The sequence below is a fragment of the Botryllus schlosseri genome, chromosome 12 (genome assembly GCF_051294905.1).
Source record: "Botryllus schlosseri isolate E-star chromosome 12, Bs_hap1, whole genome shotgun sequence".
Taxonomy (NCBI): domain Eukaryota; kingdom Metazoa; phylum Chordata; class Ascidiacea; order Stolidobranchia; family Styelidae; genus Botryllus; species Botryllus schlosseri.
This window is the reverse complement of record NC_137247.1, coordinates 24,090,959-24,105,328: the sequence shown is the minus strand read 5'-3', so window position 1 is coordinate 24,105,328 and position 14,370 is coordinate 24,090,959. Positions and strand designations below refer to the sequence as shown.

Sequence of the window (14,370 nt, the reverse complement as noted above, 5' to 3'; positions counted from 1 at the left end):
ATATTTTAACGACAGCAATGTCGCTTCAAAGCCATTTCTCGCCGCTAATGACGAAGACAATGTGAATTTGAGAATAGCATTGTCATACAGGCACCGCCATGTCTGCTTCTATCTGATCAATCAACACACGGAGCAATCCTTAATTAAGATGTCAAGCCGTTAGATAAACCCGTGTCTCATAAGATATACAGTCACTAAAATTGGACTTAGTAAGCAAGTAGTGGGAAATCTCGGCAGACTGGGGCCACAGGCCACACTATCATGTAAGACGGAAAACTCTCCGCGGGCCGTATGTTGCCCGCCCCTGATTTACGGTGACCAATTCCCTAAATATTTATTATAGTGGTGCTCACCGTAAATACTATTTAATTCAAATCTAAATCCGAACCTTAATCCAATGGTTCTCAACCGGTGGGCCTCGGCACACTAGTGTGTTACAACGACCGACAAACGCATCGAAAAATCTGATTGCGGTTCTTCGCAATTCTGAATACTTGCCCCCACACCTGTAACGTAACCGTCATGATAAAAGTTAGCATAGCCGTGTCCTGTGATCAGTTCTGGGCCCACCAAATAAGGATTAGAAAACAGTTGCTTTGTGAGATGAGTAGGCCTACTAGTGATTTCGAAGTGGCCCAGCCGGTAGACCATTTGCACGTGAGCAGTGGTGTAGCAGCTTGGCTTTCGTGGAAAATGCCGCCCCCTCTAAGTACACAAATTCCGACATAGTTCAATGTTCAAGAAATATTTTCAATAAAAATAATTACAGATAATATGGCGCGTCTCAGAAGTTTTATGTGGCTTGAGAAAGAAGCTTCACCGTCTCAGCGTTTATAGGGCAAAATACAATAAAGACAAGAAATGGTGAACGAATGTATTAGGCCAGGGGCGGCCAACCCATCAAACCAGCCAGAAGAGTTTGAGTGGCCCGCGATATAATTCCAGAAATTAGCAGTATTATCAAATATTAAATAGTTCATGTAATTTATTACGTCTATATATTCTATATCGTCTGATATTGCCACAACAAACTATGTAATTTATTGTGAATTTGCAAGGCCAACCAAAAATTTGATTAGCTCGACCACGAAAATTGGGTTGTTGATGACTTAATCATCAATTCCGACGCATTGGCTTAGCCAGGTGCCAGCCACATTTTTCGTAGATCTTCGTAAATGACCATAAAGTAGAAATTTCGTGGTAGATTTATTTGACTTTATATTTTATTAGCACTTGGCACAATTTATTGTCACTCAATTTCTTACTTTTAGTACCCCATCCTGAAAATTTACCGAACCTAGTCTGACAATACCCACACTTATGAGAGAACGTGTCATCCAACATCTGACTTCGCATCTGAACTTGCAAAAAGATTATTGGCGATGAAACTTTAGCGCAAAATGATAGACGCATCCACGCCGGAATCTTCGATATTTATATGTCTAAGCGCCGAATAATCCTTTTCTTTGTCAAGTGAGCCCAGAGGCATACAGAGGCGTCCCGCAATTTTTGCAAGTGACACATTAGTATTGACCGAACTCATTCATTAACTGTGAAATATGTAAACGCTTTGTGTGGTTAGTCTATGCATAGTGTCCTATATATGGTGTGGACACAGGCAAATCTCACGGCTCAATGAAATTGTATACGTCACACTATCCATTTGGCTAAAGGCAATTTGACAGTAATTTTTAATCGGCTTGCCGAGCATCAATTTTGATAAATCGAATCGAAAGCTGTCGCTGTACTGATTGCGATAATATAAATTTTATTTCACAACTGGCCCTGGAACCGCCACAATCAGCTCCGAATTTTTCATCGTTATGCAGAGGGGCACAGTGACGCAGCAATGCTGTCTGTCGAAACGAGAGCGTAGCCTAGGAGCAAATAAGTGACTGCGCGGCGAGAGTGACTGCTCACTGCTCAGTGCTCAGTGCTCAGCTAGCGTCGCGGCAATGGACAATGAGCTTGTTTCGAAGCGCAATCGCGTCGCAGAGAAATGTTGCGCTGATAATACTTTCCAAAGGCGCTTCAGTAGCAGCGAGAACACAGACTATCAGCCTTTTCTCGACGTGTAAGGATAAAACTGGGTCCATAGAATGCATTAGGGCGCTGCCAATTTTCGCGCATTGTCATTCAACTTATCGAGATCTTTCCGTCTAGATCAGTGGTTCCCAAAGCGGAAATGCCTTTCAAATGACCTTTAGCCAAATGGAAAGTGTGAAGTAGACCTATGTCACTGAGCCGTGAGATTTGCTTGTGTCCACACCATATAGGACACTACGGTTCATGAGTGCACTATGCACGCTGACTTTTCATGATGTAATTGTTATCGATTTTGATGCGTAGTGATGTATGTCTTGTTTTCATCTTTACGTATATTCCGGCTCGCTACTATCAGACGACTAAAGAAATGACATTAACATTCAACATCCACGTGGCCCGCGCAGTGATTCGCAAATCTCATGTGGACCGTTGGTCGAAAAGGTTGGTACCCTCTATTGGGCAAATAAAAAATCAATAGCCGCCTCAATACTGATCATTTGGGGCTTTCGCCGAAACAAAATCAGCGACAATATCCTCGAAATCAAGCTTATGAACGTAGTCCCTTGCTATAGAAAGAATGGATAGAGCTTATAGCCGACCGTCATTCATGGTAGAACGTAAATAACACTTTATCAGTTTGAGCTTTGAGAAGCTCCTCTCGCAGCGCGCATTTGAAATACCAATGGCCAGACAAAGTTTCAGACACTAGCATAACTATGGTGTCGAATCAAGGTGGGATATAACTAACCACGGTAAAACATCAAACGCTGTTGCATTACGATCATACGTGGTTTCACTGCTCAGCACCAGCCTCTCGAATCTATCAATTTCCGCAGCTAACTCCAATTGAACAATACTGGTCTTAATCGAAAGCTTTGCCACCCTGATTTCGGAAATACAATTTAAAAGCTGGTCAGGACAACGGAACCACCCCGAAATAGCCGTCTGAGTCTGAAAATCGGCGTTTTTCCGAATAATCGCTCGATACAATTTCTATTATCATGGTAGATTGATCATTGTCTTGCGGCACTCCGATTGTTCGGAACAGTCGGTCTTGACGGCTATTTCGGAGTGGTTTCATTGCCAAGCTCACATTTTAATTTGTATTTTCGGAATCAGTGCGACACTAGCTTTCGATTGAGACCAGTTGATTAAATTTAAGCTCTAGGGTCGCCAGCTGTAGGACTACCAATTATAAGCTGATTTTCGCCGGCTGTGTACACTGTGCAGTAGTGCACTGTGCAGTGCAGCCTCATTTCGCCACCCCCTTGGAGCCCGCCGCTCCTGGCGCATAGCCATAACCGCCAATTGGCCGCTACGCCCTTGCATGTGGGCTGGAATCGGGAAATGTAAATAATAAGGACAGCCCTACATAAGGAATCGCACTGATCACTCGATATAACTACATAACACAGCTATAGACGTCGAACCTACCTTCCATTATCTTTCAAGCAGTCAAAATATAAATGATAAAACAGCCGGAGCAATCGATGATCACTGTCGAGTCGCATAGTTCCAAGTCGTCCAATAGTTTGACGTTATATCGGTGAATGAAACGATTTAAAGTCCTTATTCCCATATTTAAACGGTAAAATAAGCTGCATTGATGGATGGTTAATGATTAATATATGTTACTAATAATTATAACCGACTGCTGAATACTTGTCAATTGTCAACAACATCATAGTTGCACTAGAGCGCACTTTACTCTATGCCAGGGGCGGGCAACTTCTCCAGTCGGCGGGCTGGATATAGTAAAATAAAGTACTTCGCGGGCCAGATTACTGTATCGACACATCACATTTCACGACTTACTGATGCATAGAAAAAAATATGACTTTAAATGGCCCCAATTATAACCGTGTGTTAGCAAAAAGTGACGCCAGTTTTTAAAATGTACAGAACTCGTAGGTGACCCAAAGATACTTTGTAAATTATCATACATTGTTCATTTTGGGCGACATGCTAACGGTGATGATTTGTCTGTCGTGTATTCTTACGGGGTATCTGATGATTCGCCATGTGTTCTTATGGCTGCGGTCGTGAATCGCCCTTTCGGTTATAGGCATCTCTCGCACGGTGTTGAAGAAGTATCAGGTATGGTAAATAGTCACGTGATTGGTCCTTAGTTAATGTGTATATCGCAGATTATTATATATGACCGATTCTAGTTAATCCTATCGTTTACGGTGATTGCGACTTCAATATATCGTTATTCTTATGGACGCGGCGGTGATTCGTACTTTCGGGTATAGACTGCGGGCAGTATGTCGTACTTTCAGCAAAAAAGGTGTGAAATAGTTTGCTAAATCTAGAAATTACTCACATGGTAATATTTTGGTAATTAGTTTACCACAGAGCCGGCGTAGACGGTGATTCGAATACCAACAATAGCCGCGTTCCCATAGTAACACCTCAAAATGGTGTGAAATATTTGTAAAATCCTACGAGCGCTCACAAGATAACACATCAGACATAGCCATCTCTCGCGGTTTGGTGTTACAGAGGTAGGAATCACGCACAAGTAATATTTTGTCACAGAACCGGCGTAGACGGTGATTCCAATACCAGCAATAGCCGCGTTCACAAACTAACACTTCAAAAAGGCGTGAAATAGGTTGCAAATCCCGCGATCGCTGACAAGATAACACCTCAGACATAGCGATAACTTGTGACTTGCTGTTACATACATTCCAATCGCCACAATGTACTATTTTGATAATCAGTATGTCACAGAACTGGATTTCACTGGTAAAATTTAATAACTAACGAATAACAGAACCGTCGCAGACGGTGATTCGAATACCGACAAATTCTCACTTATTTCTGATCCAACCCTAATCCTCTGTGAAGTTGACGCTTATTCAAAAAGGTGTGAAATAATTGTAAAATCCTACGTCGCTGACACGATAATGCATCAGACATAGCGGTCTAGTTATAGCACGGTGTCGGAATCCATTCGCGAGATGTTCCATAGGTAAATTGAGATAATCCGAAACCGAATATTTTGACTTGGCGTAGTGTGAATTGAAATAGGATTGACAAACATGACTACCAACTTTCCCACAGTCCAATTTCGATATTTTATGCACATTGATTTGAAACAAGTAATGAAACATTGCAACTCTATTCGCGATCCCGCTCTCCGTTTGTCAAAGAGATATTTTAACATCTTACCATACTCAAAAGAATTATTCACAACATTAACAAGTGTTAAAAATCTAGTTTTCACTTACTTGATTATATCACTACAACTCGCAAACTTGAATTAATTCATCCTGGTTGTATTCATATGACCGATAATTTTAATTCAACTGTAAAAGTCGTTACTAATCTATGACACAAAGTAATTACTACTCGGTGCATATACGACTTGACATAAACCTATTTCATTTTGAGTATACGAGATTTGAATGTCCGAACAATAACTGAGAATTAAATTATCACAAGTGAATCCGTATATTACAGCGTAAAAGATATTGGAATGTCAGCAACTCTTTACGGTCATAGTTACAACCACATTAACTAATTTACCCTGCCAATACGTCATGATCATTCCTGAAATCAACACAAACGCGACCACTGACTTGAGTTAACCACAAAACGGCATCAAGTTTTTAATCCACTTGTAGCTGACAGATTATTCGAATACATCGATGGAGAATATTATTGAACTCGTCGATATTGTTACTTCAACAAATTATCGCTTACACCGACTGCGAAAGTTAATATCGAATGGTAAGACTTGATCGCATATTTGTTGAACACAGAAATAACAAAGAACATTACCGAGATTTTATAAACTAGTCATATTACTTTTCACATCTATCAATATCAGAATACAAGTCATCAAACTTTTTGTTAAATGTAACATAGCACTTCTGGAATCGGATTCGTTATAGTCATACAAATTGTATTAAACCCAACACCAAAACAAAAGGACTTTTAAGCTCATCGAAATCAAATCATTCGTCTTCGACTTGCGCTTTATTAGAATGCACGCAACAATTAGTTACGAATGAGTTGTAACCAAAGTTAAGAAATCTTTGCGTCCGGCACAGATATGGAAGATGAATATAGCTAACACAATCACGAATCGACGTTTCAGAGAATTTCACGGATGTAATAAACTTGTTAGTGTCGCCTATCTAAAAGTATGCATGCGTTCGATTTCCAGACCGACTGTTGCGATGTTTAGGATTCGCTTACAATGACCAAGAGTGAGGATTTAACATCAACGTCGTTACTGTCAGAATTCGCAACAGAGAATCGAAACATTACACAGTGTGAAAATATCTCTTTGATATCAAAGCACTATCCCAAGTACACGATTAATACTCAACTCCGTTCACACTTTCTATAGAACGTGCTAAATGTAAAATATCGCGAGGAGACTTTGATCATTACAAAAGTAAATTGGAATATGTTTGCTAGATGCATTCAATTCAGCTAGAAATGGCTAGTGCACAACACTCGTAATATCAAGAAAGTACTTGCTACACTGTAATTTGCTAAACGTGTTTTGCATTGTTGGTCGTTTGTAGTATTGATTGAAATTGTTTTTGAACCCTCAAATAATAATTCCCGACATGAGACCAAGCCGCTGAAAGTCGTTACCATAACAAAGAAACAATTTGTACCATGTTTGGCAAATGTGTCCTATAGTTAGGTGTACTAGAATTATTTGTGTAACACATACACCGACAATGCAATCGAAAATTTTTCCGTTGTCATTCGCTAAAGTAAATGTCATCACAATCAGGGGTGCCACTCCTAGTGTTTTAACACTAGATCTAGTGTTTTTTCGGTCGTCCTAGTGTTCTAGTGTTTTTTTTTCGCTAAATTTTGCTAATCTAGTGTTTTTCTGCAATTATGCGAATAATGAATATTCGAACGTTAGACGACTTAATTATACGCTAATTTTATCGCTAATGAGGCGATTTGGTGTCTCTGGCTGTGTTTGTTTTCAACAATTCTATGTTGTGGTGCAATAACACGCAATTATTACGTAACAGGGTGCGCTGTGAATCCGTACTTATGAGCGAATGTCTCTGAAAAAATGAAGAGCGATTTCGCTCTGATGCTCTGTCGTTTCTTGTTGAACTCAGTCTGCAGATTCGGGCAAGATTTTTATTTGCCGAGGCAGAGAGACAGACAGACAGTTTTATTGAACAAAATTGCAATAAAAATATAATTCATGCTGCAGCGATACGATCCTTCGGGATTCCTGCGGATCATCCCGCCAGCTGCATTGATGGAGTGCTAATCAAGCATTGTTCAATTTGAGTCTCGCGTCATCAATAAATATTGAAAAATGTAAGAAGGCCTAAGAATAGTAAAATCAATCATTCCTCTAGCTGTGCAATTTCCCTCTGTGAAATTATTTGATGAACTTTGGCAAGATCGCAAAATGAGCTGCAGTTTATCAGTCAATGCCCTCCAACAGAATTTTTGCAAAAATTGAAATCTGTGCACAGTGGATTCGGTGAATCAAAATTCCATTTACGGGGGAAGCTCATGACGAATCTCTTGGTATTGCCACATTCCACTGCATTCGTGGAATTGAAGTATGCTGCATATGGAAACCTCTCCATTGTTTGGTTGAAGATGTGCGGTAGTGAGCAAGATGCCCCACAATAGATAGCCTACTTATGTTTGATGGATGGTGTACAAATCGAAAGATAATTTTTATGATGCCGCACAATTCGAAAGTGACAAATTTGTTTTTTTTTTGCGCTGTTAAATTCGTTTCATTAATTTTCATTGAATAATCATGCAGTATATCATGGATATGTATCGAATTCATGTGTGGAACACTTCTTATCTGTGGATTTGTACCTTGGTCATCATGATTACCTGGCAAGGGCAAACTTTTCCAGCAATTTACTAATCTAGTGTTTTTTTCGCCAATCTAGTGTTTTTTCAGGACATAATCTTGTGTTTTTCCGGGAACCTAGAGTGGCAACACTGATCACAATACTTTGTCACTAAAAGACGTTACTTGTATGTGATTGAATCCCTAACAACTCACTAAACCGAACTCCAAAGAAATTTTACTCACTCGACGGATATGAAACAGCGTCGCTTAATCGGTCTATATCGTTTTTCTAAATGCAAATCATATCCACCCAGCAGAAAACAATTTTCACTCGCTTGGTAATGAATTCGATTTGTAGGTCTTCATTCAATATTTTGTTTGTGTCAAATACTTTGCAATAATCACACTGGAGTGGTTGAGCTTTACATCATCAGGCTGTCATCTGTAAATCTAGCTTACATCCGATTTGTAACTGTATTGTTTAACTACCGGGTTGCATCAGTGTGATATTTTTGTTATTTAGTAATTGCTGAATATACTACTTCGAAATACTCCATTGAACGTAATTTCCATCATCGTAATAATCGAAGTACATTTGTGTCGAATTCGTAACAACCGACTTTTCTATGACATGATAAATTTTTGACAAGTTATAGGCTACTTGGAAGGTTGGCGCATATCGCGAAAAATAATATACCACTCATATTGATACTGTTACTCCATTGATCGGTATTTTCAAACGAGTCGATTTTCAAACAAGTAAAATTTATTACTTGAGTTGTTCTGCTTACTATATTTAAATGTAAACTCATCCATCTTTCAAAACCACAACGAACAACGATAAAAAGTATGCAATCGAACACAACATGTTTTACTTTTGTAGGACATTAATTATTATCTCATTTCATACTAAGTGTATAAGAAAGATATTCATGACACACGAAAATATTCGATATTCCCATGCTACGAACCTGTACAATGATTGGTGGCGCTTTCAAACTGTTTCGATGTCACAAGAACTTTATTGTCTGAATGGTTGTTCATGTATCTTAATAATCAAATCGTTCAACACAGAACTAGTACGAACAGAAACATCAGAGTTGTTTACACAAAAGTTTGTATGCGTGCAGTATGCGAATACCATGTGTAAGTCGAGCACAATTGCGGTATCCATCCAAGTTTAGTTAACACAAATTCATTGCAACGGAACCGCGTAAACTTTCGTGAAAGAAAAGCATACCCACTTCCCGAGGGTTCTGTCAATGTCATAACAATAAACCAGATACTCCAACAACAGAGTACATATGTTTTCTAGTCACGGTCCTTACATCTTTCACACAGATCAATCTACTTTGCTACCGAAAAGTGCTGAGTCATCACATGATTGTCCTCACAACAAAACAACCAGTAGATGGAGCTGTATTAAAATTTTCCTAACCCTTTGCACACCAGTGACAAATTGTTTAGTGTATCGAGTTGTTGTTCAGCGTCAAGTCTCCATGTTGAAGCATACATTAAAACAGCGCGATCACAATCCAATTAAAACCACGAATCTATTTTCATTTTCTCACAAACTGCCACATACAGAAAAATAAATTTTATTTTCCCAAAACATACTTGTAACCAATCGCTTTCATTAAACACACAACACCATAATAGTATTTACTTTCTATAACATAGACATTCCGATGTAGTCAAGAAATATTTTTATTAATCAAAATCATCGACTTCTGTTTACGGTGTTACTGTGTGCATGTCATACATGTGGGGTCCGTATTAAAATGGAAACGACACGACTGAATGTAAGGAGATAGAAGTCTATCGCATAGATTTACATGTGGTCTTCGCTACGGTTTCAAAAAACGAATCATCTCTTTTACATTGATCGAGACCGAGCAAGTTAGTTAATGGCTATGATTGTGTTTGTCATATGCGAATGATAGGGTTACTGTCAAATCTACATACAACAACCTTCTGGCACTCATAATAGCAATTTCATTCTCTCCCTTCGTAATTGTATATTCACGACAAGTATATTGTACAACTCGACAGCTACGTTTAACAAGACCAACGACACCGAACCCACGACGTTTACCTATGTAAAATTACCACATTCACTTGGTAGTCCGTCGTTTACCTGAGTAAACATATCATTTTCCTTTGGAGATCTGACGTTTACCCAGAGTGACAATACATTTTCACTTGGAAATATATTTTTTCCCCCGAGCAACAAACCTTTTTTAACTTGGAAATATATTTTTTCCCCGGGTAACAAACCTTTTTCGCTTGGAAATATATTTTCCCCTGGGCAACAAACAATTTTCACTTGGAAATATATTTTTTCCCGGGTAACAAACCTTTTTCGCTTGGAAATATATTTTTTTCCCTGGGTTACAAACCTTTTTCACTTTGGGAGCTATCGTTTACCCAGAGTAACAATACATTTTCCCTTGGGGGTCTAGCGTTACCCGAGTAACAAAACCATTTTCACGTGGAAATATATTTTTTCCCTCAGCAACAAACCATTTTCACTTGGAAATATATTTTTTCCCTGAGCAACAAACCATTTTCACTTGGCGGTCCGTCGTTTACCTGAGTACCAAAACAGTTTTCACTTAGCCATCTAGCTTTTCCTAGAGTAACAATACCGTTTTCACTTGGAAATCTGACAACCACACCCGGCAATTTGGTGTTTGTTGTATTGACGACAGTTGGAAATTGATTACAACGAACAGTGACGAAAATATACACGGACAACCGGTTTCAGAGTATACCCGCGTCGGTCGTATCACATCAATATCATCGGTTAGCCACATGAAATAACAATATGCTCTTGTACATCGACGTGTATGTTTCGGAAATTGGTCAATAGGTTTCGACATGTCTGCGATGTCCGGGTTGGTGCTTTGGATTTTCCAAAATGTCTGAATAAAACACCCCCTCGACTTCGGTAAATGTTTGGCACGCAGATAACGGCGGTCGGAAATCGAGGAATTTATGTTTCCATCGGGCTAACAACTCCGGGTTACTTGTGATTTATCTCACACGTGTTTACTATGTTGTGTCGCTCTTTATTGATCAATACATACCACACCATTCAGTTTGAAATGGGAAACCCCGAGAAAGAATTAACCGGATCCGGATATCAACTCTGACTTGATAAACCATGTTCAAGTGTAAACATGCCACAACCTGTGTCTCCATGAAAATAACAAGACATCGCACAAATCAAGTATACTTCGCGATTATTTACCCACACAAGTAATCACGTAAACGAGGTGTATGACATTACATACATCATGGATAACATCGTGTCTAGCATTACAAACATCATGGGTGACAAATTCGTCTTCTCAAGTCTCGTCATGCACCGACTCTGTACTTTCAGTGTGGGTATAGATGTCTTGGGGATAGACAAACAGACATCTTTGACCGTAAAATGACCTTAGCACGAGAATTCGTTACACGGGTGCAACGTCGCAGTCAGACATCTTTAACAGTGATTCTGCGTATGGAAATCTTAAATTCGATTGCGGTTATTGTAATCCGAGTTACTGGGTTTCTGTGGTGTGAAGACTTAATTCGTGTTGATCCCCCCTGCAAGAGTGTGATGTCTATTTCACACCTAGAGCAATTATAAAACGCATCCTCGAAACTTTTGATCTAGTTCATCCGCTTGCATTTCGAAACGGACCATCACCACAAGGCAATTGAAAAAACTTTGTCGTTACCTGATCATATACACGATTAAGGATGGGACTACGCGTAACTTTCCATAGATTCCTCTGGCCCCATACCGTGGTTTTACGACACAGACAAGATGCGGCAGTGGAAATATTGAAAATGAAAAACGATACCTTGGTTACATTTGATTTGGATTTTACACCTGATGAACCATACACTCGATTGATACATTGGGATGACGACTCTATCGTCGAGGTTGAGGGAAAAGAAATGTACAGATTTGTTGGTGTCGTGGATATTCAACGAAAATCGGGGTACATGATAGTACATGGTTCGCATATATGACTATGAATGTATCGGTATGCATAATGCTCTGTTCTCTGTATCGATATCACCAATGGTATTTGAACGAATAACCATGTTACGGTCAAAGAGTCGGTGCATGACGATACTTGAGAAGACGAATTTGTCACCCATGATGTTTGTAATGCTAGACACGATGTTATCCATGATGTATGTAATGTCATACACCTCGTTTACGTGATTACTTGTGTGGGTAAATAATCGCGAAGTATACTTGATTTGTGCGATGTCTTGTTATTTTCATGGAGACACAGGTTGTGGCATGTTTACACTTGAATATGGTTTATCAATTCAGAGTTGATATCCGGATCCGGTTAATTCTTTCTCGGGGTTTCCCATTTCAAACTGAATGGTGTGGTATGTATTGATCAATAAAGAGCGACACAACATAGTAAACACGTGTGAGATAAATCACAAGTAACCCGGAGTTGTTAGCCCGATGGAAACATAAATTCCTCGATTTCCGACCGCCGTTATCTGCTTGCCAAACATTTGCCGAAGTCGAGGGGGTGTTTTATTCAGACATTTTGACTCTGGAAAATCCAAAGCACCAACCCGGACATCGCAGACATGTCGAAACCTATTGACCAATTTCCAAAACATACACGTCGATGTACAAGAGCATATTGTTATTTCATGTGGCTAACCGATGATATTGATGTGATACGACCGACGCGGGTATACTCTGAAACCGGTTGTCCGTGTATATTTTCGTCACTGTTCGTTGTAATCAATTTCCAACTGTCGTCAATACAACAAACACCAAATTGCCGGGTGTGGTTGTCAGATTTCCAAGTGAAAACGGTATTGTTACTCTAGGAAAAGCTAGATGGCTAAGTGAAAACTGTATTGGTACTCAGGTAAACGACGGACCGCCAAGTGAAAATGGTTTGTTGCTCAGGGAAAAAATATATTTCCAAGTGAAAATGGTTTGTTGCTCAGGGAAAAAATATATTTCCACGTGAAAATGGTTTTGTTACTCGGGTAACGCTAGACCCCCAAGGGAAAATGTATTGTTACTCTGGGTAAACGATAGCTCCCAAAGTGAAAAAGGTTTGTAACCCAGGGAAAAAATATATTTCCAAGCGAAAAAGGTTTGTTACCCGGGAAAAAATATATTTCCAAGTGAAAATTGTTTGTTGCCCAGGTGAAAAATATATTTCCAAGCGAAAAAGGTTTGTTACCCGGGGAAAAAATATATTTCCAAGTTAAAAAAGGTTTGTTGCTCGGGGGAAAAATATATTTCCAAGTGAAAATGTATTGTCACTCTGGGTAAACGTCAGATCTCCAAAGGAAAATGATATGTTTACTCAGGTAAACGACGGACTACCAAGTGAATGTGGTAATTTTACATAGATAAACGTCGTGGGTTCGGTGTCGTTGGTCTTGTTAAACGTAGCTGTCGAGTTGTACAATATACTTGTCGTGAATATACAATTACGAAGGGAGAGAATGAAATTGCTATTATGAGTGCCAGAAGGTTGTTGTATGTAGATTTGACAGTAACCCTATCATTCGCATATGACAAACACAATCATGGCCATTAACTAACTTGCTCGGTCTCGATCAATGTAAAAGAGATGATTCGTTTTTTGAAACCGTAGCGAAGACCACATGTAAATCTATGCGATAGACTTCTATCTCCTTACATTCAGTCGTGTCGTTTCCATTTTAATACGGACCCCACATGTATGACATGCACACAGTAACACCGTAAACAGAAGTCGATGATTTTGATTAATAAAAATATTTCTTGACTACATCGGAATGTCTATGTTGTAGAAAGTAAATACTATTATGGTGTTGTGTGTTTAATGAAAGCGATTGGTTACAAGTATGTTTTGGGAAAATAAAATTTATTTTTCTGTATGTGGCAGTTTGTGAGGAAATGAAAATAGATTCGTGGTTTTAATTGGATTGTGATTGCGCTGTTTTAATGTATGCTTCAACATGGAGACTTGACGCTGAACAACAACTCGATACACTAAACAATTTGTCACTGGTGTGCAAAGGGTTAGGAAAATTTTAATACAGCTCCATCTACTGGTTGTTTTGTTGTGAGGACAATCATGTGATGACTCAGCACTTTTCGGTAGCAAAGTAGATTGATCTGTGTGAAAGATGTAAGGACCGTGACTAGAAAACATATGTACTCTGTTGTTGGAGTATCTGGTTTATTGTTATGACATTGACAGAACCCTCGGGAAGTGGGTATGCTTTTCTTTCACGAAAGTTTACGCGGTTCCGTTGCAATGAATTTGTGTTAACTAAACTTGGATGGATACCGCAATTGTGCTCGACTTACACATGGTATTCGCATACTGCACGCATACAAACTTTTGTGTAAACAACTCTGATGTTTCTGTTCGTACTAGTTCTGTGTTGAACTATTTGATTATTAAGATACATGAACAACCATTCAGACAATAAAGTTCTTGTGACATCGAAACAGTTTGAAA

The 14,370-nt window shown here is 39.2% G+C and overlaps 2 protein-coding genes across 2 annotated transcripts in view; one reads left to right on the top strand and one right to left on the bottom strand.

Moving 5' to 3' along the window:
- Nucleotides 1-3,640, bottom strand: part of LOC145452077 (single-strand DNA endonuclease ASTE1-like) — a 173,125-nt gene extending 169,485 nt beyond the window's left edge. Inside the window, exon 1 of the mRNA XM_080330295.1 lies at nt 3,481-3,640. Coding sequence (XP_080186421.1) covers nt 3,481-3,557 — 77 coding nt within the window. The 5' untranslated portion in view covers nt 3,558-3,640. The remainder of the gene's footprint in view (nt 1-3,480) is intronic.
- Nucleotides 1-14,370, top strand: part of LOC145452069 (tyrosine--tRNA ligase, cytoplasmic-like) — a 539,006-nt gene that overhangs the window by 339,608 nt on the left and 185,028 nt on the right. The gene's annotated exons all lie outside the window — the stretch shown is intronic.